At 49.6% G+C, this 27,389-nt stretch overlaps 1 protein-coding gene and 1 pseudogene across 2 annotated transcripts in view; one reads left to right on the forward strand and one right to left on the reverse strand.

The window, feature by feature from the left end:
- Nucleotides 1-319: 319 nt before the first annotated feature.
- Nucleotides 320-1,248, reverse strand: LOC309855920 (small ribosomal subunit protein uS2 pseudogene; annotated as a pseudogene). The gene is made up of 2 exons: nt 1,025-1,248; nt 320-946 (listed from the first exon to the last, which is right to left on the reverse strand). The product of its transcript is annotated as a small ribosomal subunit protein uS2 pseudogene (transcript).
- A 1,586-nt stretch (nt 1,249-2,834) lies between these two features.
- The window catches only part of IQSEC2 (IQ motif and Sec7 domain ArfGEF 2), a 77,838-nt gene continuing 53,283 nt past the window's right edge, over nt 2,835-27,389 (forward strand). The window contains 1 exon segment of the mRNA XM_082717555.1: nt 2,835-3,810. Within this exon segment, the coding sequence (XP_082573681.1) occupies nt 3,104-3,810 (707 nt within the window). The 5' untranslated portion in view covers nt 2,835-3,103.

The raw sequence follows: 27,389 nt of genomic DNA on the forward strand, positions 1-27,389 counted from the left end.
GCTAAAGCAACTAAGCCGCCCAGGCATCCCACAATATGTGGCCTGTCGTGTCTCATTTAGCATAACGTAACATAATGTTTTTAAGGTTTATCCATGTTTTAGCATGGATCAATACTTCAGTCCTTTTTACGGCTGAAAAGTACTCCATTGTGTGGATATGGCACATTTTGTTTGCCCATTCATCGACAGATGAACATTTGATTGTTTCTGCTTTTTGGTTTTTGCAAATAATGCTGCTATGAACATTCATGTACACGTTTCTTGGTGGACATATGTTTTCATTTCTCTTGGCTATGTACCTAGGAGTGGAATTCCCGGGTCATATGGTAACTCTATGGTTAACATTCTGAACAAATTTCAAACGGCTCTCCCAAGTGACCACATCATTTTGCATCCCAAAGGACCACCCAACGGTTGTTCCTACCCATTCAGTGGCCGAAGCAGTGGGAGTTGCAGACCAGTCTTCTGTAGTGGGCTGAGCGCTCCAGTCTTCAGCAGGGAACTTCTAGGAAAGGCACCAAAGGCACATATACACCTTCAGACCAGTTTGGGACCTTGGGTTGAGTAACAGTAAACTCAGGAACTGGAGCAGTACATTCACCTTGAAATTCCTCCTTGGGCACAGCCTTTTCAGCAGTGGCCTGCTCTTCCTCTTCAATCTCTTCAGGATCTCTGTAGAAGTAGAGATCAGGCATGACCTCCCATGGGTGCTCATGGGAAATGTTGCCATGCATGCACAGAAAGAACTTCCTGGTCCAGACCCACTGAGGGTTCTGCCTTGTTGTTGCATGGAATGGCAATGCCCACATAGCACAGAGGAGTGTCTGTGTAATACAGAGCATTGGTAGGCAGATTAACATAAGACACTTAGGTGGCAGGCTGGTGATCAGCCCGGGGACCAGACATCACCAGAAGTCATGGCTCCAGGGAGGCTGTCTGGAGCTGGCTAGTGAAGTTTCGGAGAGTGACGTGGCCAGCGGTAGGACTGGATCCAGGAACAACAGCAAACTTGAACACAGCTCACTGGCCACTATTACTGGAGTATATGACACTGGCAGCAACCAAGTTTTCAATGGTAACAATGGTACAAGCCACCAGCAGAAGCTTCTCCCAGGTTTTCTTTAGATTTAAGCTGTATATGCCTTCATTTTTCTCTTTAGAGATGTACAGTTCCACTTGGAAGTCAAGCTTGGTGCCACTTAAGAGGGTTCTTGTTGCAAAGATTTTAAGGACAGCCGCCTCCTTCATGTGGAGGACACTAAAGGCTCTGGAAATTGTGAAAGTTATGACAGGAACTCAGAACAACACCATATGGGTAGCACAGAAATCTCATTGTGTGTGTGTGCGTGTGCGTGTGTGTCTCATTGTGGTTTTTGATCTGCATTTATCTGGTGGCTAATGATGGTGAGTGTCTTTTCATGAGCTTATTGGCCCTTTGTATCTTCCTCAGAATGATATCTCTTCAAATTCTTTGCCCATTCAAAAACATTGGGTTGTCTTCTTGTTGTTGGGCTCTAAGAGTTCTTCGTGTATTCTGAATACAAAACACTTATCAGATATACCATCGGCAAATATTTTCTCCTATTCTGTGGATTGTGCTTTCTGTGCCAAATGTTTTTATCTGCTTTTTTCTAAGACCACTCCTACCAGACAGGTGTTATTGATTGGGGAAATGGAAGTTCAGAGAGAAGATAGAATTTAAATCCATTTTTGTCTCACTATAAAATGGATGCTTTCTCCTCTACCCCAACCTGCTCACAAGGATGAATGAAGACATGTTTCTGGCTTTAAGGAGCTCGACTTGGCAGAGGACATAAAATAAGAACACAAACGAATACATTTTAAAGCAGAGATCCACTTGTCCCATAGTACCACAAGAGAAGTGTAAAGAAGTGAAATGGGAGGTTGAGAGGAGAGAGAAAGCGAGCACTTCTGGCCAGGGAAATTAAGGTTGGCTTCAATAAGGTGGCATTTAAGTCTTGAAGGATGGGTCCCACTGAATGAAGACAATGGACACAATGGAGAGCATTTCCAGAGGAGGGCAGAAAGTGAGAGCTGGAGGAATGAATGGAGCTCCCCTTAGCTGCGATGGGGAGTCCCAGAACTTGTTGGGATGGGATCCTGGGACCTCCTTGGTTGGAGGACCCAGGGACTGGGTAACTTTCCTAATCCTGGGGTTGAGGGGGTGGGGGATCTGGATGTTGCACTGGATGGAGAGTTTAGGAACTGGCTGCAGTGGGGGGTGGATGGCTGTGATGACTGTGGGGAAAGGGAGGTGATGTTCTGGGGGCTGCCTGGGAAGTGGGAGCTGTGGCCTTCGGGGCTGGAGGGACACGGGGCTGGCTGAGATGGAAGAATGGTCCAGGGACTGGCTAGGATGAGAGATCCCGGGACTACCCGGGATGTGGGCGGGAGGGAGGTCGCCTGAGATAGGACGTCCCGGGGTTGGATGGGATGTGGAATCGGACACTTGGGATTGGCAGGGCCGGGAATGCGGAGTCCTCGGGAGGCCCGGATCCGGAGGCTGCCTGCAATGGGGGTTCCAGGGAGGTCTTAGATGAGGATCTTGGGCTGAGAGGACCCCAGGGACATTGGAACGGACCGAGATGGAGGGCTGCGTTGGGCTGCATTGGGTGAAGCCCCTGGGAGCGGTGGCACAGAGAGATTCCCCGCAGCCTATGTTGCGGCCGGCGCGAGTGTCTCAGGGCGGGTCTGCCTTCGGGCTCGGGTGGCGGCGGCAGGTGGGGCGCGCGGGGGCGGGCCGGGCGCGCGGGGTGGGGGCAGGGGCGGGGGGCGGGCCGGCGGCCGGGGCGGTCCCGCGCGGCCGCGCTGCGCAGTGACTCCGCAGCGGGCGGAGCGCCGTGGGCCGCGTCCTCCTGAGCCGTGGCGGTGGCGGCGGCAGCGGTAGCCTCAGCTCCTGCTCCCGGTGCCGCCGGCTCCAGAGCTGTCTCCCGGGCCCCCCCGGGCCCCCGGGCCCTCGAGCCCGGTGCGCGCCCTCGCGTCCCGCCGGCCCCCTCCCCCGGCTGGGCCCGGGGGAGGGTGGCGCCGTGAGCGAGCGGGGACCGGGCTCTCTTGCCCCTTCCCCTGCCCCTGGGCCGCCAGAATGGAGGCGGGGTCGGGGCCCCCGGGCGGTCCGGGATCCGAGAGCCCCAACCGGGCGGTGGAGTACCTGCTGGAGCTGAACAACATCATCGAGAGCCAGCAGCAGCTGCTGGAGACCCAGCGGCGGCGCATTGAAGAGCTGGAGGGCCAGCTGGACCAGCTCACCCAGGAGAACCGCGACCTGAGGGAGGAGAGCCAGCTGCACCGCGGGGAGCTGCACCGGGACCCCCACGGCGCGCGGGATAGCCCCGGCCGCGAGAGCCAGTACCAGAACCTGCGCGAGACCCAGTTTCACCACCGAGAGCTGCGGGAGAGCCAGTTCCACCAGGCGGCTCGGGACGTGGGCTACCCGAACCGGGACGGCGCCTACCAGAACCGGGAGGCGGTGTATCGGGACAAGGAGCGGGACGCCGCCTACCCGCTCCAGGACACTACCGGCTACCCAGCCCGCGAGCGCGACGTGGCCCAGTGCCACCTGCACCACGAGAACCCAGCCCTGGGTCGCGAACGTGGCGGGCGGGAGACCGGGTCAGCTCACCCGGGCCGCGAGAAGGAAGCCGGCTATTCGGCGGCGGTGGGCGTGGGGCCCCGGCCACCGCGGGAGCGGGGCCAGATGAGCCGTGGCGCATCCAGGAGCTCCAGCCCCGGGGCCGGCGGCGGCCACAGCACCAGTACCAGCACCAGCCCGGCCACAACCCTCCAGAGAAAGTAAGGAACGTGTGTTCGTACCACCACCCACCCCTCCGTTCATCCCAGCTCTTCCCCTCTAGTTCCCTCTCCAACTTGTATGGCTGATAAAGTAAGAAGCCCGTGCCTGATTCCATGTCCTCCTCTCCCGTCCCAGCCTGTCAGGAGGAGCTGACACCCCTTCTCTAGCCACCCCAGCCTAGGTTGGCCAGATGAGTGCAGGTGTCTCTTCTTTCTCAAAACCACGAAGTGAGGGCCTACAGCAGTCATCACCCCTCCACTTCTTCACCCCCTAGCTGTACCCTTGCCAGAGGATGGCTATTTATTTATTTATTTATTTATTTTGGAGGTGCTGCTTGGGATTTTTATTATCTGATAGTGTCACCTCAGAGCCCCAAGGGAAAGAAAGCCCCCATTCCCCCCCCCCAACCAACCTTTGGGTTTCCTCTGCAGGTGCTGAGTGCAGGCCTGATCTTGTGTCTGATGGTCTCAGACCCATCCTTTCCCAGATAGGCAGGTGGGGACTGGAATGGCTGCTGGAGGCTGAGACGCCCCTCTGAGGGGAACTGCAGCACATTCTGGCCAGGGGAGCAAAGATGGGAGAGCAAAGATGGAGGCCAGGCCCTTGGCTAGTTCCTCAAAGACCACCCCTCTCCACCCTGGAGAAAAACACCACCCAATGAAAGAACTACCAGGAAGGGAAGTCTACAGATCTTCCCTCTTGTTGGATCAGTGCCAGTTTCTCTTCTGGGGCCTGTATCAGCCTATTCGGGACATGTTGGCAGTGTCTCTTGGGTTGGTGGGACATAGGCTGGGTCCACTTCTTCCTTGCAGACAGTACCATGAGCTGGTCGAGATAAATGTCAGGCTAAGAGAGTCAAGGGCATGCAGGCTCACAGGGCTTCCCTGAAGGCTCCCTGCTTTCCCTTCTGCTGTATTGGAAAGAACACTGAACCGGGAGTTAGGAGACCTGGGTCCCCCTTCCAGCTGTGCTGCAGATTGGCTTCGTGACCTTGACTGAATCCCTTCCTCTCTCAGGCCTTCAGCCCCCCCCCCCATATCTTGTCTGCCTCGAATGCTCTTTAAGGTCCCCCAGCTTAGATTTGATGGTTCTGTGACTAATACAGCCACACTACAGAGCAAGTCTGAAGTCCTCTAGCGAATGGACAGCCTTCCCCCTCCTCTCACTGCTCAGCTGGTCCTACCATGTGCCACAACCAGTGGAGTGTCTCTTGGAGGCTGGGCTGGGGGTGGGGAAGCCTTCTGCCTCAGGAAATCTGCCGGGAGACAGCTCTCTGCAACTCCCCCGTGGTGAGGCAGCAGGCTGGGGTGCTGGGTTGAGATGGCTGGGCCCCAGGAGCAGCAGCTGCAGCTCGAGGGCTCAGCTGGGCTCCGCTGCAGTGCACCCTCAGCTGAGTTTTGGTGTGCACTGCCCCAGAGTAGTCCGGGGACGAGGGAGATGGGTTCTCCTGTCCAGGCATGACTACTGGGAGCCCATTCCCCGTAGACTGACTGCTTGTGTGGGTCCCACACTGGAGGAAGGAAGGGGTCAGACCCACTGAATGAGGCTGTTTCAGGAGAGGCCCCTGGTGGGAGTAGGAGCAAGAGACTGGATGGACATGGTGGTCCTTGAGCCTGGCTGTAGAATAATTTTCCAGAGTGGTCAGACCTGTGATAGTCTCATTATGTGTGGCTCAAGGGAGCAGAACCAGGAGCAGGCGGAAATTAGGGGATAATTCAGGGAGAACTTTCCAGCCTGGCTGGATGGTGATGCAGTGGACTGACTCAAGAGATGGTTGGGGGGCGGCGCTGGACATGTCCAGTAGAGGCCCAGTGGGTGTCGGGAAGAGCTAGAGAAAGCACCATTCCTGAATGAGGTATAGAGCCCAGTGAAGTGACCTGGGTCTTCCCCAGTTCCAGGATTCCATTACCCTCAGATTCTCCATCCTGCAGCCATGGATCTGAATCTCTTGGCTGGCTGGAAGCCCATTTGCTCTTGAGCTCTGTGCTTCTGCCATCGCACAGGCCTGCCTCTCGGTCTGTCCCTCTTTTGTAAACCCTCCAGGCTGTTTGTTGGATTTCTTTTCCTCAACTAGATTAATAGGAGGGTTTAGATAGTACTTTAAATTTCTCCTAACCATATATTAAATATTTGCACATCCACCTTGGCCTCTTTGGGGCCTCACAACAGGCCCTGTGCAGTGATCAGTAGCAACTCCATCTTAGAGATGGGGAAACCGAGGCTCCAAGATGAAAGGGTTTTGCTCAAGGTTATGCTGCTGGCTCCTAACAGAGCTGGGACTCGAACCCAAGTCCACCTGCTCCAAGGCCTGTCATTTTTCCACCAGAGCTTGGCGATCCACAGGAGTCTGTTGGCTTTGGGACCTGGCCAGTTCACAAGCTGGGAGAGGCCAGGAGAGCCTTAGATATCTAGAGGATTTGAGCTGGAGGAGCTGACACTGGGATGAGTGGGGGAGCCAACGAGGGAGGGAAGAGGGTCCTGTGTCTCCCTCCTTTCCACTCTCCCTCGCAGCCAGGCATCAGGAAGGGGCCTGTTGCTGCAGTAGCCATTGCTGCCACCACTGCTGCCAAGGAGACTCCCCTGCCGGGCCGTTCTGGGTTTGTAAGGAGTGGGTGAGAAGGCTGCCTCGGAAAGCCAGGGCAGGCAGGGTGGGAGTTTTTGCAGCAGAGGCTGCCGCACTGGGGGAGGATAGGTAAAGCGGGTACAGGCTATAGGCGTTTCTGGTCCCCAGGCTCCCTCTGGCGGAGAGAGAGAGGAGAGAGGCCAGCTGCCGCTAGCTGAGGGCCCCGTGTGCCTGGAGACTTAATTCAGTCCTCCCCGCGATCCTGTGCGTCTGTCACCACAATGCACATTTTATAGCTGAAGAAACAGGGGGCTCAGAGGAGTGAAGCGACCCGCCCGAGGTCACACTACCCCGAAGACAGACTTTTGGTCCTGGGAACTTTAGCTCTGCTGCAGCTGCAAGTGGCTGTCTTGTCCACCCCCACCCATGTCCTACTCCACTCCCCCCCCCCCGCTCTCCCCCCCCCAGAGTCCCACATCCTCCTGCACTGTCTCTTCTGGACAGGTTCCCGGATGCCAGTCTGCCTTCTGCTGTGCTCTGGGTGTGGCCTTTTTAGTGCAGCATAGAGTGAGAGGAGGCTCAACCTCCTTCCGGCCACTGGTCTTCTGGATGTGAGGGCTTTGCTTGGTTGTTTGCTTCTTTGTTTGTTAGTCACTGCTGGGCTCCATCAGCATTCAGGTATTTTATCCTTGGCATGGCCGCCCCTCTCCAGATGATCAGAGAAGAGCTCTGCGTTCCTGGTTGATCTTGGCCTGGCCCCCCTTGCAGTTCTGGCGCCTGGAATGATTTACGGGTGTGCTGGGGGGCACTGCTGAGACACTCTACACTGAAGAGAGCTGTATTTCCCACGCTTTGTGCATGGGGCCCAGCTCTGGCTCTGCTGTAGGCGGTGGTGGGCTGAAGCTGGTTGGGTGGTAACTCTCCATCCTCTGCCCAACCCCCTCCAGGCATACCTCCTCCCCCGCCCACCCACCCTGCAAGCTAGCTCACACTGGGGGACAGCAACCAGAGGGCCCGGCCTGGTGTTCCTGACAGCCAGGACAATGCATGGTCTACTGCGTGGCTGCTGGGCTGTGTCAGTGTGCTCCCTGCAGGGGCCGAGGGCACTGGGGGGAAGTGGAGGTGATGAGAGTGAGTCCAGGGAGGGGGCCCCGGGGAAGTGTGTCTCCTCTGGGGTCTTGGTTGCTTTTCCCGGGGGTGGGGGGGGCTCTCCTTCTTCCCAGGAGGTTAAGCCACTTATTTTTCCCCCCACTGTGTTGGGAGCATTATACTTGTGTGGGAGGAAATGATAATGTTGAGTTGAATGAGAATTAGAGGAGTCTTGCTTCTCCGTCTAGATCTGGGGCAAGAATGGGGTTGTTGTCATCTACAAACATTTCTTGGCTGCGTGCACAGATCAGCAGGGGCCCCCAGGCTGAGCAAACACCGTGCTCTCAGCACTTATAGAGCCCCTTCCTACTGGCCAGAGACACAGGGTGCCAGGCTCAGCCCATGGCAGTGACAGTGCTCAGCACAAAACAAGCAGCAAGGGTGGTGGGGGTGTGCAGGATCTGGGAGGAAGGAAGGATCAGGGCAGGGCAGGCCTCTGGCTGAGTACCTGGCTGGAGGGCTTTGAAGGGAGTAGGTGTCTCCTGGTGTCAGATGGGGGCCTATGCGGGAGAAAGACTGGACTCAGGCTTGCCCTCTGCTACTGTTTGATCTCATCCCCCACCACCTCTTGCCTTGCCTACTGGGGCCTCTGAATTTGTTGAGAGCATAGTAAAGGCCTGGAGCATGGAGAGGAGGCCACACACATGCTGAGTGAGTCTCAGCCTTCTGTGTGCCAGGTGCCACCCTATGTGGCTTTATGTAAGAATAGCTAGCTCTTCTTCTTCTTCCTCTTCTTCTTCTCCTTCTTGTCCTTCTTTTTACTGAATTTACTGAGTGCCAAGCACTATTTGTTCTAAGCGCTTTCCATGTATTAATTCATTCAGTTGTCACATGAATCCTTTGATGTGGATGTTGTTATTAAATCCATTTCACAGATGAGGAAAGCAAGGCCCAGAAAGTGTTGGTTAACTTGCCCAAGGTCACTCAGTGAATAAGCAGCAGGACCAAGAAGGAGCTCGAAGGAGCCCAGGTGGCAGGCTCCAGAGTCCATCTGCAGTGCTCTCACCCACCATGCAGTCTGGCCGCTTATCTCATTCGCAGAGTCCCTTGCCAGGTTAGTGAAGGGGTAGTATTATCCTCATTGTTCAGACAGGGCAACCAGGATCGGAGAGGTACAGCGACCTGCCTGAGGTTACACAAGCTCATGGGGCCCAGAAGTGTCTGGCTTGAGTCTGTGAGATACCATGGCCTCCCGTAGGCAAGGTAGAAAGACTTTAAAGACACTCCAGGAACAGCTCTGGCCTCCCCTCCATCCCCCAGCAGAGCTCCGGATACCACTAGTCGAGTCAGGGTCCGGCTCCTGATTGCCGCCTAGATTTTTGCCACAGTCTCCTCTCATAGATGCTTCCCCTGCTCTTGCTCCATCAAGCCTCTGGTAACACACAGCCAGGCCGAGCTTTCTGCAGGGCTCCTCCACCTGTCACCCAGGGCCCTCTTAGGATTGGCACCCAACTCACCATTCTCCTTCTCCAGGCCCCTTCCCATACACCATGCTCCAGCCAGAAGGGCCGGCGTACCCCCTCATTAGCCAGCGCAGCCTGCTCATGGTCTCGCGGTCTTCACTCATGCTGCCTCCTTCTCCTAGGCTGCTGCTCCATCCACTTCCCAAGGCCGAGCTGCCCTGTCCCCTCTCCCATGTTGGTTTGCTGGGTTACCTCCAGCCCTTGAAACGAGCACTTTGCCCCAGTTCTTTGTTTGCATCTCGTGTCCTCCCTACTGGATGGAGAGCTCCTTCAGCTTGAGATTGAACTGACACGTATCGAGAGCATGTTGCCTGTGGCAGGTGCTCTGGGCATGAGTGAGAGAGCAAGCAGCTTGGAAACACACAGCACAGCACACAGTAGCTGCCTAGGAAACAGTGAATAGACAAATGAATGTCAGATTAAGCCTTGGCGCACTAATGGCCAGAGGTGCCTCTGTCTTTCCTCATTCCAGGGCTCTGGCGGTGTGAAATAACTCCACTTCAGAATCCTCTTGGCTCCTGTGTGGCCTTGTCCTCATGCTCCCAGGAGTGGTTTGGCCTCCACTCTTTGGTGCTTTTTGCACTCACTCATTTTTCCAGTTGGTAGGATGTCAGGGTAGCAGAATCAGACAAAACTTTGGGGACGCCACGGCCAGTCCACTCATCGTTACCTCTCCCTCCCACACTGTGGCCATGTCATACCATGGTCCTGCCCTTTGGTGCAGAATCTTCTTCTCTGAAAGGAGCAAAGAGACATGCATAGGACCCATGCACAGTCTGCCCAGTCTAGTGGAAAGTTACTTATTTTTCATCAAATCTTTATTGGGTTCAGACCCTGGGCCAGGCATGGGGTCTTAGAGTCAAATAAGACTCAGCCCCTTTGACTCTTTCCCTACTGTGTTCCCTGGCAGAAGGATAAACCCTGGTCTTGGGGAAGGATGATGAGTAAAGGACTGGTTTCCACTTTTGATGTAACTCATGTAGGGCCAGGTAGTTTGCTAGTTACTCCGACTTTCTCCTGGAAGTTATTTGGTCTCTCTCCAAGCATCCACATTGAAAGTATTTATGTGGGGAAGCCTGTTCTCAAACACTTAAGAGCCAAATCTCTCTAGGGGCCTTAGCAGTCAGGGAAAATGCAGCACTGTGGAAGGAGGACTTTTCTCCAATTCTGGGCAAGTCACTTAACTCTGAGAACCTCGGTTTTCTCAAGTAGCAAATGAGAAAACTGTTTTCTGATAGAAAATATTCATGTTGAACCTCTCCCCACCCCCACCCCACCGCCAAATATATCAGAAAATTGCCTCTCTGCCTAATATACCCATCAAGGCTCTGATCTGGATGGAAAGCTGAGAGCTAAGGATGGCAAATAATCTGTGGGGCTACCCTGCCCCCTAGAGGTGTAATGTAGCAAACAAAACAACTCAGCCAAGAACCTCACCGCACATCTTCAAAACAAAGGTAACAAGGCAGAGCCCCGTGGGCTCATCAGGATCAGTCCTCTAATATTTTGGAAGGAAATTTATCCCAAGTAGCACCTGATATGTACTGTTTCCCTAATATCGATCCATTTCTTTGTAGCTATGTGATTTTTATACCCTTTTAAAGGGATAATATGCCCGCAGATCTGGGCCTTGTGATTTCCTGCTGGATTCTAGGATGCTGCCCTCACCTGAACAAAGCCAGTATTTTTCTCTCTATAGCCACGTTAGCATCACTGTCATCATATCTGTGATGAAAAGTACCTAAATCGTTTTCCCTCCCCAAATTTCCCTTAGAACAGTGGGAGGGAGACAGTTGTCCATCTGATGGGCTGGCCAGTTCCTAAATGGTTATGAATCTTCTCGGGATTATTGTGCAAATTAAATAAGATGACATAGGTGAAGCGTTCAGCACACGGTGTCTGCTTCCTTAGCAAGAAGCATTATTATTATTAATAACTTGGCCAAACTCTGCTGCAGAGGAGCTGGAGGGAGAGGCCATATGGGAGCTCACTGCATTTCTGAAAGAGAGGTCAGTCCAGTGAATGTTACGAGCCTAGTACGTGCCATGTCTTGTACTACTGCCGGCAGGAAGTTCTGTGGTTAATATTACTCAGTTCCCGGATTCCCGGCATTCACAGTTGGGTAGGGAAGATGAATATACTGAGGTTTCCTGTGGGCTAGAGGGGAACACAGGGGGGCTGTGGGTGCCCAAAAGAGGGACATCTACCTAGACCATCAGGGAGAGCTTCCTGGAAGAGGTGATGCCTGAGCTGAGACTTGGAGGATGAGTAGGAGTGAGTTAGATGAAGAAGGATAGTATGGCGGAAATGGAGAGCAAAAGGGAGGCTAAGGCAGAGGGGACCACATCAGTGAATGTGCGGAGACATGAAACCAGCTGGGTGTGTAGGGGAGGGGAGCACTTACCTCATAAAGAGGTCAGTACAAACTGATATGATGACAAACAGCGAGGCAGGAAGGGTTGCTGGAGGAGGGTCTGCAGGGTCAGCCAGCCCAGATCAGGAGGACACTTGAATAGCAGGATGAGGAGCTTTATTCTATTGGGAATTGGGAGCCAGGAGAGGGTTTTAGATTGAGGAAAGAGATGCTCATTTTAGACTGTGGGGTGATGTGTTGAGAGCTAGGTTCTGGAGAGATCCCATGAGTGGACAGTGTGGAACACAGATTGGAGGGCATCCAGTGAGGTGGCTAGTGGGACAATCTGCATGAGAGATGATAAGGCCTGATCTCAGTCAGTGGGGAGTAGAGATAATCTACTGGAGGAGAAAGACAGTGACAACATGGGGGCAAGAGCCGTGACAGGGATGTGTAGATAGCTGCTGGGCCTTGTTCGTGACCAGCACGACTTCAGTGATTCCAGCATAAAAGCCAAGAAACTTGAGCCAGAGGGACCCTTAAAAAGCATTCAGCTCAAGCTGTTCATTTCACAGATGAGAAGGATGAGGCCCAGAGAGAAAGGGCTCGTCTGAGGCCAATGTGTGAGTAGAAGAGCTCTGACCAGAAGAGTGACGCTAATGTTAGTGCCCATGTTCAAAGGATCATCCCTCAAAAGTGCAGTTTTATGCCTTGAAATCCTGGGAAGGTTGCAGGGCCCATTCTCTCTGTGTCCTACAGATGAGAAAACCTGGGCTTGAGGAGGCTTGATGACTTGCTGGGGAGGAAGCCATGAAGAGGAGGCATCCCTCAGAGAAAGGGTCTCTTGCTTTGATGGCAGACAGACCCTCCACCCTGTCTGGCTCAGCCCCTCAGAAATCAGATCTCCTAGATTCACAGTGAGGGAGAACGCCCAGATTTCCCTTTCTCCACCCAGGCCCACCTTTCTCCCTGCTGCTCTTTGCCTTTGAGGTCCTCATTTAATGTAATTGAGACAGCTCAGAGGCAACTTTCGGCTTGAGAGCTAGGCCAGTCACCCGCCTTTTTTCTGTTTTCATGGGAGAGGGCAGGCTTGTGTCTGTCATCACTTGGGTGCCTATTGCCTTGGGCAGAGCATCTCCAGCCCGGATGCCTTGGTTTTGAGGCCCCACTGTATGATACACAAAGAATGAGCTTTGGAAATGGAGAGATCTAAGTTTGTCTCTGTTTTTTTGTTTGTTTGTTTTGAGTGTAGTGGACACCCAATATCACACTTGTTTTCAGGTGTAGGACACAGACTCCACAAGTTTACACGTTGTGCTGTGCTCCCCACAAGGGTGGCTACCAGCACACAGACCCAAGTTTGAATCTTGGCTGTGCCCCCACTGGAGGACCTCAGCTATGTCATCTTGCCTTCTCTGAGGTTTAGTTTTCTTGTCTGGAAAATGGCATGATAATGGCCATCTCTCAGGATTAACCGAGATCATTTCAATGGCATTCCCTGATACCCCTAGGTGCTTAATAGTCATTTTCAGGGGAAGAAAGCATATGGAATCATTCAAGATTGTGCCAAAGTACATGCTCTTATACATTATGTCTCTCTCTCTTTTTTTGTATTTTTGAAAATATTTAATCATTTGAGAGAGAGAGAAAGAACAAGTGGGGTGGGGTAGGCAGAGGGAGAGGAAGAAGCAGACTGCCCGTTGAGCAGGAAGCCCCAACTGGGGCTCAATCCAGGACCCCGGGATCATGACTCGAGCTGAAGGCAGATGCTTAAATGACTGAGCCACTCAGGTACACCTCTTATACCTCATTTCTATAATCATGATATTACCTGAGATTCTTTAGTTTTTATAGGCTTTAACTCATCCAAATATCTGGATAGCACATCATTAAAGTAGGACAACTTTAAGTTTAAAAAACAAACCAAATCAGTCCTTTCCTTCTCCTTCATGAAATCTCCCACAGACAGTGATTTGCAAAATTTCTTGCCCGGCAAAGATTTATGTCCCTGGAGAACGGCTGTATTTCCTCCTTCCTAACATGAGGCTATCATGGCTCATTGTATCTCGCTCTAGTTCCCCAGCTACCGGCCAATTTGAAATACAGTTTGAGCATCTTTGTTGATCTCTTTTTCTGAGTCCTATTTTCTAGTTCAATTTTTTAATTCTTTCTTTATCTGTGTTATTGGAGTAAGCCACCTCAAATCCTTTGTGACTCAGGCAGGTATAAATAACTAACTGGTGTAAATAGTCAAATGAATGGAAGGCTGGAGAGGCTGGACAGACGACTGTGGGGCTGGAAGGGGACTGGAGGGCCGTACAGGCTGGAGCAGCTGAGAAGGTACCCTCACCGACTACTGTGACTCCAGAAGGAGTTGAGGTGTTAGTTGGGGGCGGGGGCTGTAGCCTGTCTCATTCCTGCTCTAAAAAGAAGGCTGCACTGGAGAACAGGCCCTCACATCACGTGGAATCATCACCCTCCCTCTTCTGTCCGTCCTGTCCTGTGAGGGAGACTGAGGTCCAAAGAAAGAGGAGGGGCTTGTTTTCTTTTTTTAATTAAGTTAAAGCTGTACATTTGCATAATTTTAAAAAGGCAAATACTGGGCAGGAGGCTGGCTGGTTCAGGCAGTAGAGCATGCAACTCTTGATCTCTGGGCTTGGTGGGTTCTAGCCCCACGTTGGGCAGAGAGATTACTTAAAAATAAAACATTTTTTTAAAAAAAGGCAAAGAGTACACAAAGATGCATATAATAAAAAGCCTATGTCTCCCTATTCCCCCCTTCCAGCCCTCGGAGGTGACTGCTTTTACCATTTAGGTTTTCTGGTGGTGATTTCACATCTCTAAATAACATGCTTCCGTGGTTATTTCTTCATTTATCAACTTGATCTTTTTAAAACATTTTATTTATTTATTTGAGAGAGAGCACACTGTGAGAGAAAGAGATCACAAGAAGCAGGGAGGAGGTAGAGGGAGAAACAGACTCCCCGCTGAGCAGGAAGCCTAGTGCAGGGACCCTGGGATCACGACTGAGCCACCCAGGTGCCCTTCATTTATCAACTTAAACATTATTTACTGACTTCTTTCTACTAGGACAAATGAGGATCTAGCTTCTTCTTTTTTTTTTAAAGATTTTATTTATTTATTCGACAGAGAGAGATCACAGGTAGATAGTCAGGCAGAGAGAGAGGAGGAAGCAGGCTCCCTGCTGAGCAGAAAGCCCGATGCGGGACTCGGTCCCAGGACCCCGAGATCATGGCCTGAGCCAAAGGCAGTGGCTTAACCCACTGAGCCACCCAGGCGCCCCAGGATCTAGCTTCTTTACAACACCTGACTCTCTCTCCCTTTCATAGATTGCGATAGTTATACTACTACTTCGGTTCCTCTGTTAGTTAACTTTGTAACTTTAACAAGCAGTGTTTTATTTATTTTTTTATTTTTATTTTTTAAAGATTTTATTTATTTACTTGACAGAAATCACAAGCAGGTGGAGAGGCAGGCAGAGAGAGAGAGAGATAGAGCAGGAAGCAGGCTCCCCGCTGAGCAGAGAGCCCGGACAAGGGGCTCGATCCCAGAACTCTGGGATCATGACCTGAGCCGAAGGCAGAGGCTTTAACCCGCTGAGCCACCCAGGCCCCCCAACAAGCAGTGTTTTAAACTATGGTTTCCTATTCCATGCATTTTCCACACTATCTCTTCACCACTTGGTCTCTAAGACATAGTTATTAGGGCCCCATCCTCCCCTCCCTCTCTCCTCCACCCTGGCACCTCCCACATTCTGTGCTCAGTACTTTTGCATTCCACAGGGTTGACTGCATTTGCATTCTGTAACAATTAGGTGTTTGGTGGTTTATCCAGACAAACCGACCACCAATAATGCACTGTATTCATGTGCTTAGGACTATAATTGCACCTCAGTTTCCATGGTCCGCTGTCACAATCTCTGTACTCCCAGGAAGATGTTCCTAGTGTCAAAAGCAAATGCAGGGTCACCTGGGTGGCTCAGTTGTTAAACGTCTGCCTTCGGCTCAGGTCATGATCTCAGGGTCCTGGAATTGAGCCCCACATCGAGCCCCACATCGGGCTGAGTCGGAAGCCTGCTTCTCTCTCTCCCACTCCCCCTGCTCGTGTTCCCTCTCTCGCTGTGTCTCTATGAAATAAATAAATAAAATCTTTAAAAAAAAAAAGCAAATGCATTTTCCTTTCTTATTTTCTACGACATGGCTCAAAATCATGCCACTGTTTACTTTGCTTTGTATTTGAGACCAGAACTTTCTTTCTCCCTTATTTGTTCGCTCACTTGTTCATTTATGTCGTTACTGTCCCATGGAGTTCCTTGAAACTGCAGATAATCATAGCACACCTTCTGGAGAGAGTTTGCTGGAAGATTTTGAGAAGGTGTTCTTTTTTTCTTTTTTTTTTTTTTTTTTAGATATCACATGGAAATATGATATGCATACAGAAAAGTGCTCATGTCACAAATGAATTGCTCAATTTTTACAAGCCAAATACACCTATGTAACCAGCTATGTAAACTATGTAATCAGTTCAAGGTCTGTTTTCCATTCACCCAACCTGGTACTCAGTGAGTCGGTTCAGTTGGATTCTTTTGATCTCTCCTTACATAATTTCTTCGGTAGTTTCTTTCCTTTCATTTTCTCTGTTTTCTCTTTCTGGAATGTCCGCCAGTTAGATGTGCAACTTCTTGGATTGATCCCCGAGGCTGCCTGTCTTTTCCCTCATACTTTCTATCTTACAGTCTATGAATGAGTTAGGAGAAAGTCTGATTGAGATGCCCTTACACCCAGACTGGCTTATCCACTTGCTGGCTTTATTTTAGGTGAGACACCAGGGGGCTGGCTATTATAATGGGTGCTCCCTGAATGCCAGAATGAAAAGCACTTCATCCTGGGGACACCAGTAGGCCCCTGGGGGCCCTAATTGACTGCAGATAGGTTCATTCCCTTAGTCAGGAGCTCTCTGATATCTTGCTTTGCCAGGCAGCTTGGATTCTGGATTTGGGGCTTAGGGGAGCAGGGGAGGATTTCATGTACTTACCTTCAGCATATACCCCCATTTTCAGATCCTGACCATTCCTGCCCTTCCTCATACCTACCATCTTCATGTCTGCAGTCTCTGGACCTCTGCTGGCCAGATTGGCTCCCACCCTGGCTGCAACCCCCTGAGCGGTGTCCCTTCAACTATGAATATTCTCCTCTTTTGTTGTTTTTGTTTTTGTTTTGCTTCCAGAAATTTGTTGAAATCTCTCATCAATACCACTTTCTTCCATCCTCTTCACTGTTAGGACTTCATACCTTTTTTTATTTTTCACATTCATTTTAGTGGGCTCCCAGGAGCTCAACCCAGCCTCCTTTGCTTAGGCAGTAGGAGCAGGTAGGCCAGAGATGGGCCCCTAGTGTGCAGGAGGGGGCTTTGAGTCTGAGCTGAGGTTTCTGCAACATCGAGCTGCTCTAAGCTGCTCCCCTTTCCACCCACTCTCCTCCCCATCATCACTGAACCTCCATCCCTCTGCCTCTAGCAGAGGGAGGCAGGAAGGGAGGGCTAGAAAGAGAACCAGTTCCATTTTCCTTTTCTCTCTCTCTCCCCCTTCTTCTTCTTCTTTCTTTCTTTCTTTTTCTTTTTCTTTTTTTTTTTTTTTTTTGTCATAATGTGGAGCTGATCTGGGCTGCAATACCTGTACCTAACACCACCTTCCTGTTTTGGCGCTCCCCCTCTGACCTTGAATGATTGCTTCTTTCAGAAGCACTCCCCCCCACCCCAATGCTCATGGGTGGTGGGAAGGTGGGGGCAGGGGCTTGGGCGGCATGTTGTGTAGGGGAGATTGGAGCCAGGTGAGGGAGAGAGGCCAAGCTCACAGGCTGGTATGGGAGATGAAGTGCCACTTAGCTCTGACATGACAGAAGGAAACCACAGCTGTAGCAGTTAAAAGCATTGGTTTTAGAGTCAGACCAACCCAGACTTGAATCTCAGCTCCACCGATCATTAACTGCGTAACTCTAGGCAAATCACATTGCTACCCTGAGCCTGAGTATTCATATTTATACAATGGCAAGAAGAATAACCATCTCGCCCAGCTGTCAAGAACCTGCTGCCTGAACCTTCGTAGGTGCCTAATAAATAGTCACTTTATTCTTTCTGCATTACTAGAAGGCAGAATAAGCGAAAGACCAAATAAAGCCTGCTTGACAGGAAGGAGCATGAATTGGGGGAAGGCAGCTTTTGACCTTATCACGCCCAGGGCTGAGCTCCCCAAGGACTCCCCAGAAATTACAGAACAATATACCCTTGCCTGGTATTCAAGGCTCTTTGTTGTAGCCTCTGCCTGTCTTCTTTTTAAAATAAAAAATGTGAAGTGGCACTTGCCTCATTTTCTGAGGAAGAAATTTAAAAAACAATAGCTAAACATTTCTTTGAAGTATGCAGCCATCTTCATCATCATCCTCAGCATCCCAGAACTTGTTCAATGAATATTGGTAATCAAGGACCCCTTAGGAAGAGTAATCACCAGCAAAAAGATAAACGGCAGCTGAAATTGCCACGGCCTTCATTTTGCTTCCCTGCCACCATTTTGGCCTTGGATGTCGGGTGGATCCATTACTGACAGTGGCTTCATTATCCCCCAAGCTTTCTGATTTGTCTGGTGGTTCATCTGGTTGTTCTCTCTTATTAACCCTTATGAGATTTTCTTGCATGTCACCATTCTCTTACCCTCCTGACCTCTCTACCTCCCTCTGTGTCATTTCTAGGCTCAGATTGGGCTCAGATTGGTCCCTTAGGCAGGAGTCTTTCTCCAGCTGAATTATCTTTCAAGAGGTTTTTTATAGTCACTTTTCACATTGTCATGATTTAGGTGGCTCTTGAACTTGGGAGGTATCTTTGCCTCTCCCCGAGGGCTTTTCCATTCCCTGGCCATCATCACGAGTAAGTCTTTATACCATTTATGGTCTAGGAAAGCTCTCGTGTGCTCCTTTTGATCAGACCATGGCTCCACTCATCTCTCTAGCCACGGTCTTCCCTTCCTGACCAGTATTCAAGTTGTATTGAACTGTCTAGGGTTCCTAAGCATAACAGACTTCTGTGTGCCCCCATGCCTATATTCTGACTATTGTATTTGCCAAGAATGCCTTTTTTCCCCTAAGGAGCAGATATCCACTTAACTGTAGAAGAACATCTTCTCTGTTCGCATTGTTCTAGGTGTTTGGACACAGTGAACAAAAGAGGTAAAATCTCTGCCCTGCGGAGCTGATATTCTCTTGTGTGTATGTTGGGGGGCGGGGTGTGGAGCAGGGGCAGAAAAGAAACAAGATGACACAGAATATGTCCTATAGTGGTCAGAGCTATGGCAAAAAAAAAAAAAAAAAAAAAAGCTGGGCAGAGGGGATGGGGAGTACAGGAGGCCCCATCAACTCTACCATAACCAATATTTGTACAACGATTATTAAGCAGCCTTTCCTCATTTAAGCCTTTTCCAATGTTATTACATATTCTTTACAACCATAATCCTTCCAGCAACTCTGTTAGGTTAACCCTGTTGTTATCTCCATTATACTAAGGAATAAAGGGGGCCTTATAGATGTTAATCACATAGTTACCGAGGCCAGAGCTGCCACTGAGGCCTAGGCCCCTCTGACCCAAAGCCTGTGCTCATAACCACTAGGCCTATTTGTCCCTAGCAAACCTCACTGCAACCCTCTGAAGTTGGAATTACTATACCTATTTTACAGTTGGGGAAATTGAGGTTCGGATAAAGGAATGGATTCATTCATGGTTTCACAGCAAATAAGTGGTTTTGAACACAGATCTGTCCACCTCTAAGTGTTAGGCCTTTTTGTAAACCCTGAAGGCGCAAGGACCTATGGACTTGCCTGCCTCTACTTCTGCAGGGCCCATCAAGGTACCAGCTTAGGCCCTTGGCCCTCCCCCCTTCTCTTCCCACCTGTGGTTCATATAGAACCTTGAGATGTATATGGACACTCAAGGCGACATCAAAGCCCCACCTCCCTCCAACTTCCCCTTGTCCACCTGTTGGCCCTAGCAGATGGACCTGGATAATAAGACAAAACAATTCTTGCAAATAACCTCAAGAGATATGAGCAGGGAATTCTGGGGTTCTGGGTACCTGGAGTGCAGTCTGGAAGACAGAGAGCCAAAGATCCTGACAGTCATATTCCCTTGGCCCCACAGACTCTTCATCTCATGGAGAGGGGCATCTGAAGTTTGGAGCCCAGTGTAGAGGTCTCTGTTTCCCAGTATGGCCTATGGTGATGTGATTTTTAAGAAGCTAGACTCCCAAGATCCTCCTCCTTTGGCTTCCAGAGCAACGTCCTTCTTTTGCAGTGAGAGGGGGTGGTGTTCCGTGGGTCTGAGTCTTCAAGGCCTCTGGACAGTGGAGAACAGAGCCTTCCCAGCAAGCACTGCTGGACTTGCACTCAGACTCTCAGGTGCCCTTCACAGTGTTTTCTCCATGGCACTCTCAGTACATTTACCTTCGTTTCTTAGGAGCTTTTTAAAAAATTAGACATTTAATGCACTTGCATTAGAAAATGTAGAAGAACTCGGAAAAGTAGAGGAGAGGGGCGCCTGGGTGGCTCAGTGGGTTAAAGCCTCTGCCTTTGGCTCAGGTCATGATCCCAGAGTTGTGGGATCGAACCCCGCATCAGGCTCTCTGCTCCTCAGGGGACCTGCTTCCTCCTCTCTCTCTCTCTCTGCCTGCCTCTCTGCCTACTTGTGATCTCTGTCAATTAAATAAATAAAATCTTAGAAAAATGACTTTATTTATTTATTTGACAGACAGAGATCACAAGTAGGCAGAGAGGCAGGCAGAGAGAGAAAGAGAGGGAAGCAGGCTCCCTGCTGAGCAGAGAGCCCGATGTGGGGCTTGATCCCAGGACCCTGAGATCATGACCCGAGCCGAAGGCAGAGGCTTAACCCACTGAGCCACCCAGGAACCCCAAATAGATAAAATCTTTAAAAAAAAAAGTAGAGGAGAAAAACATTACCTGTAATTAGAGCGCACAAAGACAGCCACTGCGAGCATTTGGTGTATTTCCCTTGTTCTTTTTATTCTTTTCATATAGCTGAAATGATATAGCACATATAAGTTTTTCTTGCTTCTTTTCACTTGATCATTTCCCGCATGTAACTGCATATTCGTCGCAAGCATTATTTTTAACAGTAGCTGATATACCATAATGTACTTAACCATCCACCAAATGTAGGGCATAGAAGCTGGGCCCATTTTTCCATGGCTTTAAGTCATGTTTCAGTGGGCAAGCATGCACATATAGCTTTTAGGGAACTTACAGCTTTTAGGGAACTGGTCTTGGAGAGGAAAAATCAGCTTCAGCTTATTTCCCTTTCTGGATGATCCCTCCAACTGGGTCTGATTCATTCGGGTAGTCATTCATTTATTCATTCATTCCATCACCACATAGTAGCTCTGTACCTCTGTGGGCCAGACCGTGAGGTCTGGAGGTACAGGCATGACTAAGTCACAGCCCTAGACTGCTCCTAATCTACAGGGGCTCCTAATCTATAGGGAGAGTGGGGCATGGAAATGGACACTTTCAGAATAAGTTTGATCGGGGCTGTGATGGAAGCAAGAAAAGGACACTGTGGGAGAACAGAGGAGGGCCTCCTCATCCAACCTAGAGACATTCAGATAAGCTTTCTGGAAGAGGTCTTGCCTAAATGAGTCACTGAAGATGAATAGGAGTTGGCTGCAGCAAGAAGAGGAACTTCCTGTTAAACATAATGAGTTGAATAAACTTATTTATCTCTGCTGCTTCCCCAAACCCAACTGAAATATGAGTAAAGAAATAAAAAAGGTAGAAATGCACAGGGTCTGGGAAGCTGACCAGAAGTAATCTATTCTGCCCCCAGAGCCCCAGAAATGCTTAGGATTCAGAGATGCTAGGAACCACAGAAGGCTGGGTGAGGTGTGGAATTAAAAACAGGGAGAATATTCAAAGTCTGTGAACAGACCTTCTTGTTCCTTCATGGCCCCATCTAGTGAGGGACCTCACGCCCCCCACCACCAAGCCCCATCTCTGCAGATGGGGGTTGATTCTTTGGAGAAATTGAAGTTAGGAGGCCCTGGGCTTGGGGATATCAGGCACAGTGAAGTGTGGGATGAAACAGGGATATAAGCAAAGGGATCTGCATCCCAAAACAGTGGGACCCCAACCTCCTCCCACTCCCCTACTTCTAGGACACCAAAGTCAGGAGCATACAAGAGAGGAAAGTAGTCTTCTCTGAGGAAACTAAAAGGCTCTAGAAAAAGGCCTCCAAAAGATGACACGTGGGAGTCTTTCAACAAAAGAACAGGCTTCAGCCCAGCAACTGTAGTGAAGCCCACCACTTGGCAAGCTTCAGCTATGCACAGAGCTTTCCATCTGCTTGTTAGTGTCATGGGAACCAATTGCCAAGGATCACCAGCCAAGGACCCTTAAGACAGGTATATTTGATTTTATGTACATTAAACCTCAGTGCAACTAACATTTCTCTCTCTCTCTCTCTCTCTCTCTCTCACACACACACACACACACACACACAAACACACATGCACAAGTGTGTGCTCTTGCGCATGCACACATGCACGGGCAAGTCTTAGGTAGCTAGAGATGATCAGATAGTACAAAGCTATTTGAACCTCTAAGAGTGACCAAAAAAGCAAGCAAACAAACAAACAGAAAACAAAGGAACTTGGAAGGAACTGAGGTCAGGAGGGAGGAGAAGAAACCTGGGAAATTAAAGATAGCGAGAGTCAAAATAAAGATTTCAGTGGGAAGAATTAGAAAATAAAAGGAGACAAAATATCCTAGGAGGCAGAATAACAAGATGAAGGAATAGACAACAGAAGAGAAAAGATGAGAAAATTGGAGGATCAGTTGAGGAACTCCAACATCCAACAACAGGAGTTCCAGAAATAGAATGGAGGAAACAGCAGGAAGGAAGGGATCAAAGCCAAAATACAAGAACATGTCCCAGAACTGAAGGATGCAAATCTCACTGAGTAGCCAGCAAGATAAATGATAAAAAGATCCACACCAAGGTATGTCTGTAGAATTGCAGAATGCCAGGGATAAAGAGACGATCCTGAAAATTTCCAGGGGTTGGTGAGAAAAACATATCATGCACAAAGTTTCAAGAAAGAGAATGGCATTGGATTTCTCAACAGCAACACTGGAAGCTAGGAGACAGTGGAGCAGTGTTCTCAAAATTCTGAGTGAACATAATTTCCAACCTAGAAGTCTATACTCAGTCAAATTATCAATCAAGGCAGAGAGCATAAGGAAGACGTTTTCAGACAGATGAGGTCTAAAGATTTTATGTCCCCGGCCTCTTTTCTCTGGGGAGCTCTGGAGAATGTGCTCCAGCAAAGTGTGGACCTAAAGTCAGAAAAAAGGCCAAGGATATAGGAAATAGGAAATCCAACACAGAAGACAGGTGAAAGGAATCCCAGAGTGCTGGGGCAGGGACAAGACCCTCCGTGCACCATTATGCGGGTCTAGAGAGCACCCAGCCTGAATTGCAGTTGGGACAAATTCTCAAAAGGAAGAAAAAAGAAAAGAAAAAATCTGATGGGTTATCTGAGGTGTCAAAACACATTGAGAAGAGAAATGTACTCCCAACAGAGTTTGGGGAAAACCAGTCATAGATATGAAGAAAACTAAGCAAGCAAAGACATCACCATCAATACCAGGGAAAAAGTGGGGTGCCTGGGTGGCTCAGTGGGTTAAGCCGCTGCCTTCGGCTCGGGTCATGATTCAGGGTCCTGGGGTCAAGCCCTGCTTCGGGCTCTCTGCTCAGCAGGGAGCCTGCTTCCTCCTCTCTCTCTGCCTGCCTCTCTGCCTGCTTGTCATCTCTCTCTGTCAAGTAAATAAAAATTTTAAAAAAATACCAGGGAAAAAGAAAAGTTGTATGGGAAATGAAGTACAGTTACCGCACATACTATGGTGAGCATGAGCAGGGGAGGGGAAGAGAGAGAAGCAGGCTCCCTGCTGAGCAAGGGTCGGTCCTCGGTTCTCCATCCCAGGACCCTGAGATCATAACCTGAGCCAAAGGCAGCTGCTTAACTGACTGAGCTGCCCAGGTGCCCTGCCTGGGTTCTTTAGAAATGAGAAGGCAGGGCGCCTGGGTGGCTCAGTGGGTTAAGCCGCTGCCTTCGGCTCAGGTCATGATCTCAGAGTCCTGGGATCAAGTCCCACATCGGGCTCTCTGCTGAGCAGAGAGCCTGCTTCCCTCTCTCTCTCTCTGCCTGCCTCTCCATCTACTTGTGATTTCTCTCTGTCAAATAAATAAATAAAATCTTTAAAAAAAAAAAAAAAAGAAATGAGAAGGCAAATACCTGAGCAAGCAGTGGGGGTATTTCTGACAGTGGGGGTCAAGGGTGGGAAGGGAGTAGAGTGGGGAATTTGTGTTTTCTGTTATAATCCTCACAGTCCTTGTGACTTGAAAATCTGCATACATTTATTACACAAAAAAATGTAAAAAGACACACAAGAAAATAAATTTCACAAGCAGATTAGCAATATAATATGAACATATACTTTAGAAATCTGAAAGTGAACTCAAAAAAAAAATGTCATTGAAAAGGAGTCTCATTCTGTTGAGATCCTTTCACAATTTGACTTTTAAAACTATTTCACATATCGCTGTAACACAGTTAAAAGACCTAGAGAGGGGCAGGAGTGTTCCAGGTAGCAAGTACCAGATGTGCTAGAAAAGTCAATGGGAGGGCAGAGTGAGATGGAGAGCTTTGGAGTGCTTGGGCTGAACAGGCAGGGAAGTCAATGGGGGGAGTTACTGAATACTTGAAGCAGGAGAACCATGTCAGCTGATTTGCATTTTAGAGATGTTCTTTCAGTAGTGAGGAGGGAGTGCTCCACTGACGAGACTTGTAGTTAGACTAGGTGATGGCTAGGAGAGAAGGTCCATGGCTACCCCAGGATTGGTTCTGTGCTTTGCAAGAGACCTGTGAGATCCGTGGGCTAGTGTACCCCCCTCTTTCTCCTCAGGGTACTGCTGGGAGGAGCCCTATTCACAGTTGTCCTTCAAGCCTCCTTTTTAAATTAAAAAAAAAAAAAAAAGATTTTATTTATTTATTTGAGAGAGAACAGAGAATGAGAGAGAAAGAGCATGAGCAGGGGGAGGAGCAGACTCTTCAATGAGCAGGGAGCCCAGTGCGGGCTGGATCCCAGAACTCCAGAATCATGACCTGAGCCAAAGGCAGATGCTTAACCTACTGAGCCCCTCCTTCAAGCCTCCTTAAAAAAATTTACCTCCATGGGTGTCCAGTCTCCTTTCTTTTGATACCCATTTTTTTAGACATGTTACTCAACTCAAATCCTGACTTGAAGACCAGTCTTTCTCTTTCAGGTAACTTTGCATGTCTCATTTTTTATGTATTTTATGTTTATTAATTTAGCTCTCAGAGGATCATCTTGTTTATCTAATTCTAGGATATTAGGGCAAAGCACCTTATTATTTCCCCACGCACTGTTTACAGGAGGCTCAGGGTACCAAAACCAGAGGCAGGGAACCAGTCAGGAGGCTAAGGTAGAAACCCCAATATGGCAACTCAAGGGCTTACATTCTTTTCAAGTATTCCAGCCTATTGTCCCCTTAAGTCCCTCAAAGTTTCAGGAACTTCCAATATTTTGCTATTTATTGTCCCATCTGCCAAACTGCTTCTCGTACCTGGAAGCAGCAGTGTCAAAGTCCTTGGTCAGGGGCTCTTGGCTGGCTCAGTCAGAAGAGCATGAGACTCTTGATCTCAGGGTCATGAGTTTGAGCCCCACATTGGGTGTAGAGATCACTTAAAATCCTTGGTCTGATTACATGGCCAAGTTTTAGATTCAGAAAATGTGGTCACTGTACTCATAGCTTTTAGTAAGTTACTGTTTATTGAGGACCACTCCTGAGGATAGGAATTGGCCCAACTAAACCTTTTGAGACTGGGGTCCTAAGGGACCTTTCATTAGGAGAAGACATTTGGAGTAGCAGGAGAGATGGATCTCTTCTCCTGACATGGATTGATAAAGAGAGGCCTGGTACCCCAAGTCTTTGGGTCTCTATGTAGGCAGCTGAACCCAGCTGATGCAAAAGAGAAACTCTGGAATTCTGAAGAAATGAGATATTTTAGGGTTCAGTTTAGGGCCTAAGATTGTCTGGAACTCAACTAACATAGCCCCATTATTTATAGATGAGGAACCAAGGTCCAGGGGCAGTGACTTATCCAGGTCTGCGCTGTCTCCCAAAGAATGGTCCTGGGATCGAGCCCCGCTCAGTGGGGAGTCTGCTTCTCCCTCTCTCTCTGCCCCTCCCCACACCTGATTGTTCACTCCCTCTCTCAAATAAATAAATAAATAAATAAATAAAATTTTTTAAAAAAGAGAGAGAGAGAAATGCTTTTGGAACAGAGGTGCATATGTGGTAATCTCTCCAAACAAAGAGCACTGGAGAAGAAGATTCTGTCTTGACATTAGGGAGGTAGGATAAGGGAACTCATCTTAACAGTGTGTATGTGTCCAGGGTGGTGGTAAGAGCATGGATTTTTGGTTTTATGCCAAGCTCCCCTACCTGTATGCTATGTGGCAAATCATTTTGACCTGAGTCTCAGTTTCATCATCTTAGAATTGAATGAGCAGTTCCCATATTGCAGGATCAAAGAGTCTGCCTGGTGCCTAGCAGGGGCTCAGTGATTACTCACATGCTGATGGCAGTGATTATATAGGTTGCTTATGCTCTAAAGAAGATTGGGGCAAGGGGGTCCACCTGTGAGCTCCTGGAAGGTTCCTATTCATTCCCAGGTCTGGGTCTGATTAAGTGTGTGCTGGGGGTTAGGGATGGGGTGGGGTATCCGAGAAGACAGAGCCTGCTTGAAGCAGAGTATTAATGTTAGGGAGGGTGGCTGAAGGGTTTGGCCTCAATTCTGTTGACAGTTGGGGAGCCAGCGAAGTCAGACCCCTCCAGCCTGGTCCCTATGAAGAATTGGGCCAGGCCTCAGAAGCAATCTTGCTGCTACAGAGTGAGATGGAAAGTTTTAATAAATGCAAAAAGGTGCTTTGTGGCCCTGGTCCTCTGTCCCTTTAGGGAGCTCTGAAGGCTAAAGGTTAGTGCTACTGTCCTTGGCTGAACATGGACCACGGGCCACGCAGACACTGTCCTAGGCGGAGCCTCACAGCCTCCTGGTGGAGGGGAGGGCTTCTCTCCCCCACCCCATTTTCCAAGTGAAAAAGCTGAGGCAGGGCATAGGGGAGTGCCTTCCCCAGGATTACGTGGCTAGCAAGTAGCAGAACTGGGCACTTCGGTGGCTCAGATGGTTAGGCTTCTGCCTTTGGCTCTGGTCATGATCTGGGTCTTGGATCAAGCCCCACTTCTGGCTCCAGGCTTGAGGGGAGTCTGCTTCTCCCTCTGCCTCTCCTCCTGCCCATGCGCGCTCTCTCTCTCTCCCTGTAGCTCTCTGTCTCAAAAGAATAAATAAAATCTTAAAAAAAAAAAAAAGAACTGGGCATGCTGTACTCACCCAGTTAGAGCTCCAGCACCCTGAGGCCTGCCTGCCCACCCGCCCCGTGAGGACTCCATTCATTCTTCTAACAAATACTCCCTCCTGAGGTCCACCTCCTCTCCCTGTGCATCCGTCTCTCACTTTGCACCCAACATAGATGATGCTCCTCTCACTGAGGTTGAGTCTTGGCTCTCTCACCTGAGGATGGAGCCTGTGAGGTGTTTTTTCTCTCTCTCTCTCTTCTCCGCAGGGGAAAAGGTGGGGCAGGGAGTGGGGAGGGGTGTGAAGGAGGAGGAAGAAGACAAAGGGGATGAGAAAGGCTGCTTCCCACACTTTCCCACTTCTTCCAAGTTCCTTGGTCTCTCTTCCTCCCCTTCCCCAACCCCAAGGCACCAGCTCCACTAAGTGCCCCCCCCAACCCCACCACACACCCTGCTCTGAGGAAGAGCAGCCAGAGGGGCGGGTCTCAGATTTCCCTCATTCCCTCAGTTCCTTCAAAGCTGTCCTCCACTCCATTCTCT

Source organism: Mustela nivalis (assembly GCF_964662115.1).
Source record: "Mustela nivalis genome assembly, chromosome: X".
In the NCBI taxonomy this organism is placed as follows: domain Eukaryota; kingdom Metazoa; phylum Chordata; class Mammalia; order Carnivora; family Mustelidae; genus Mustela; species Mustela nivalis.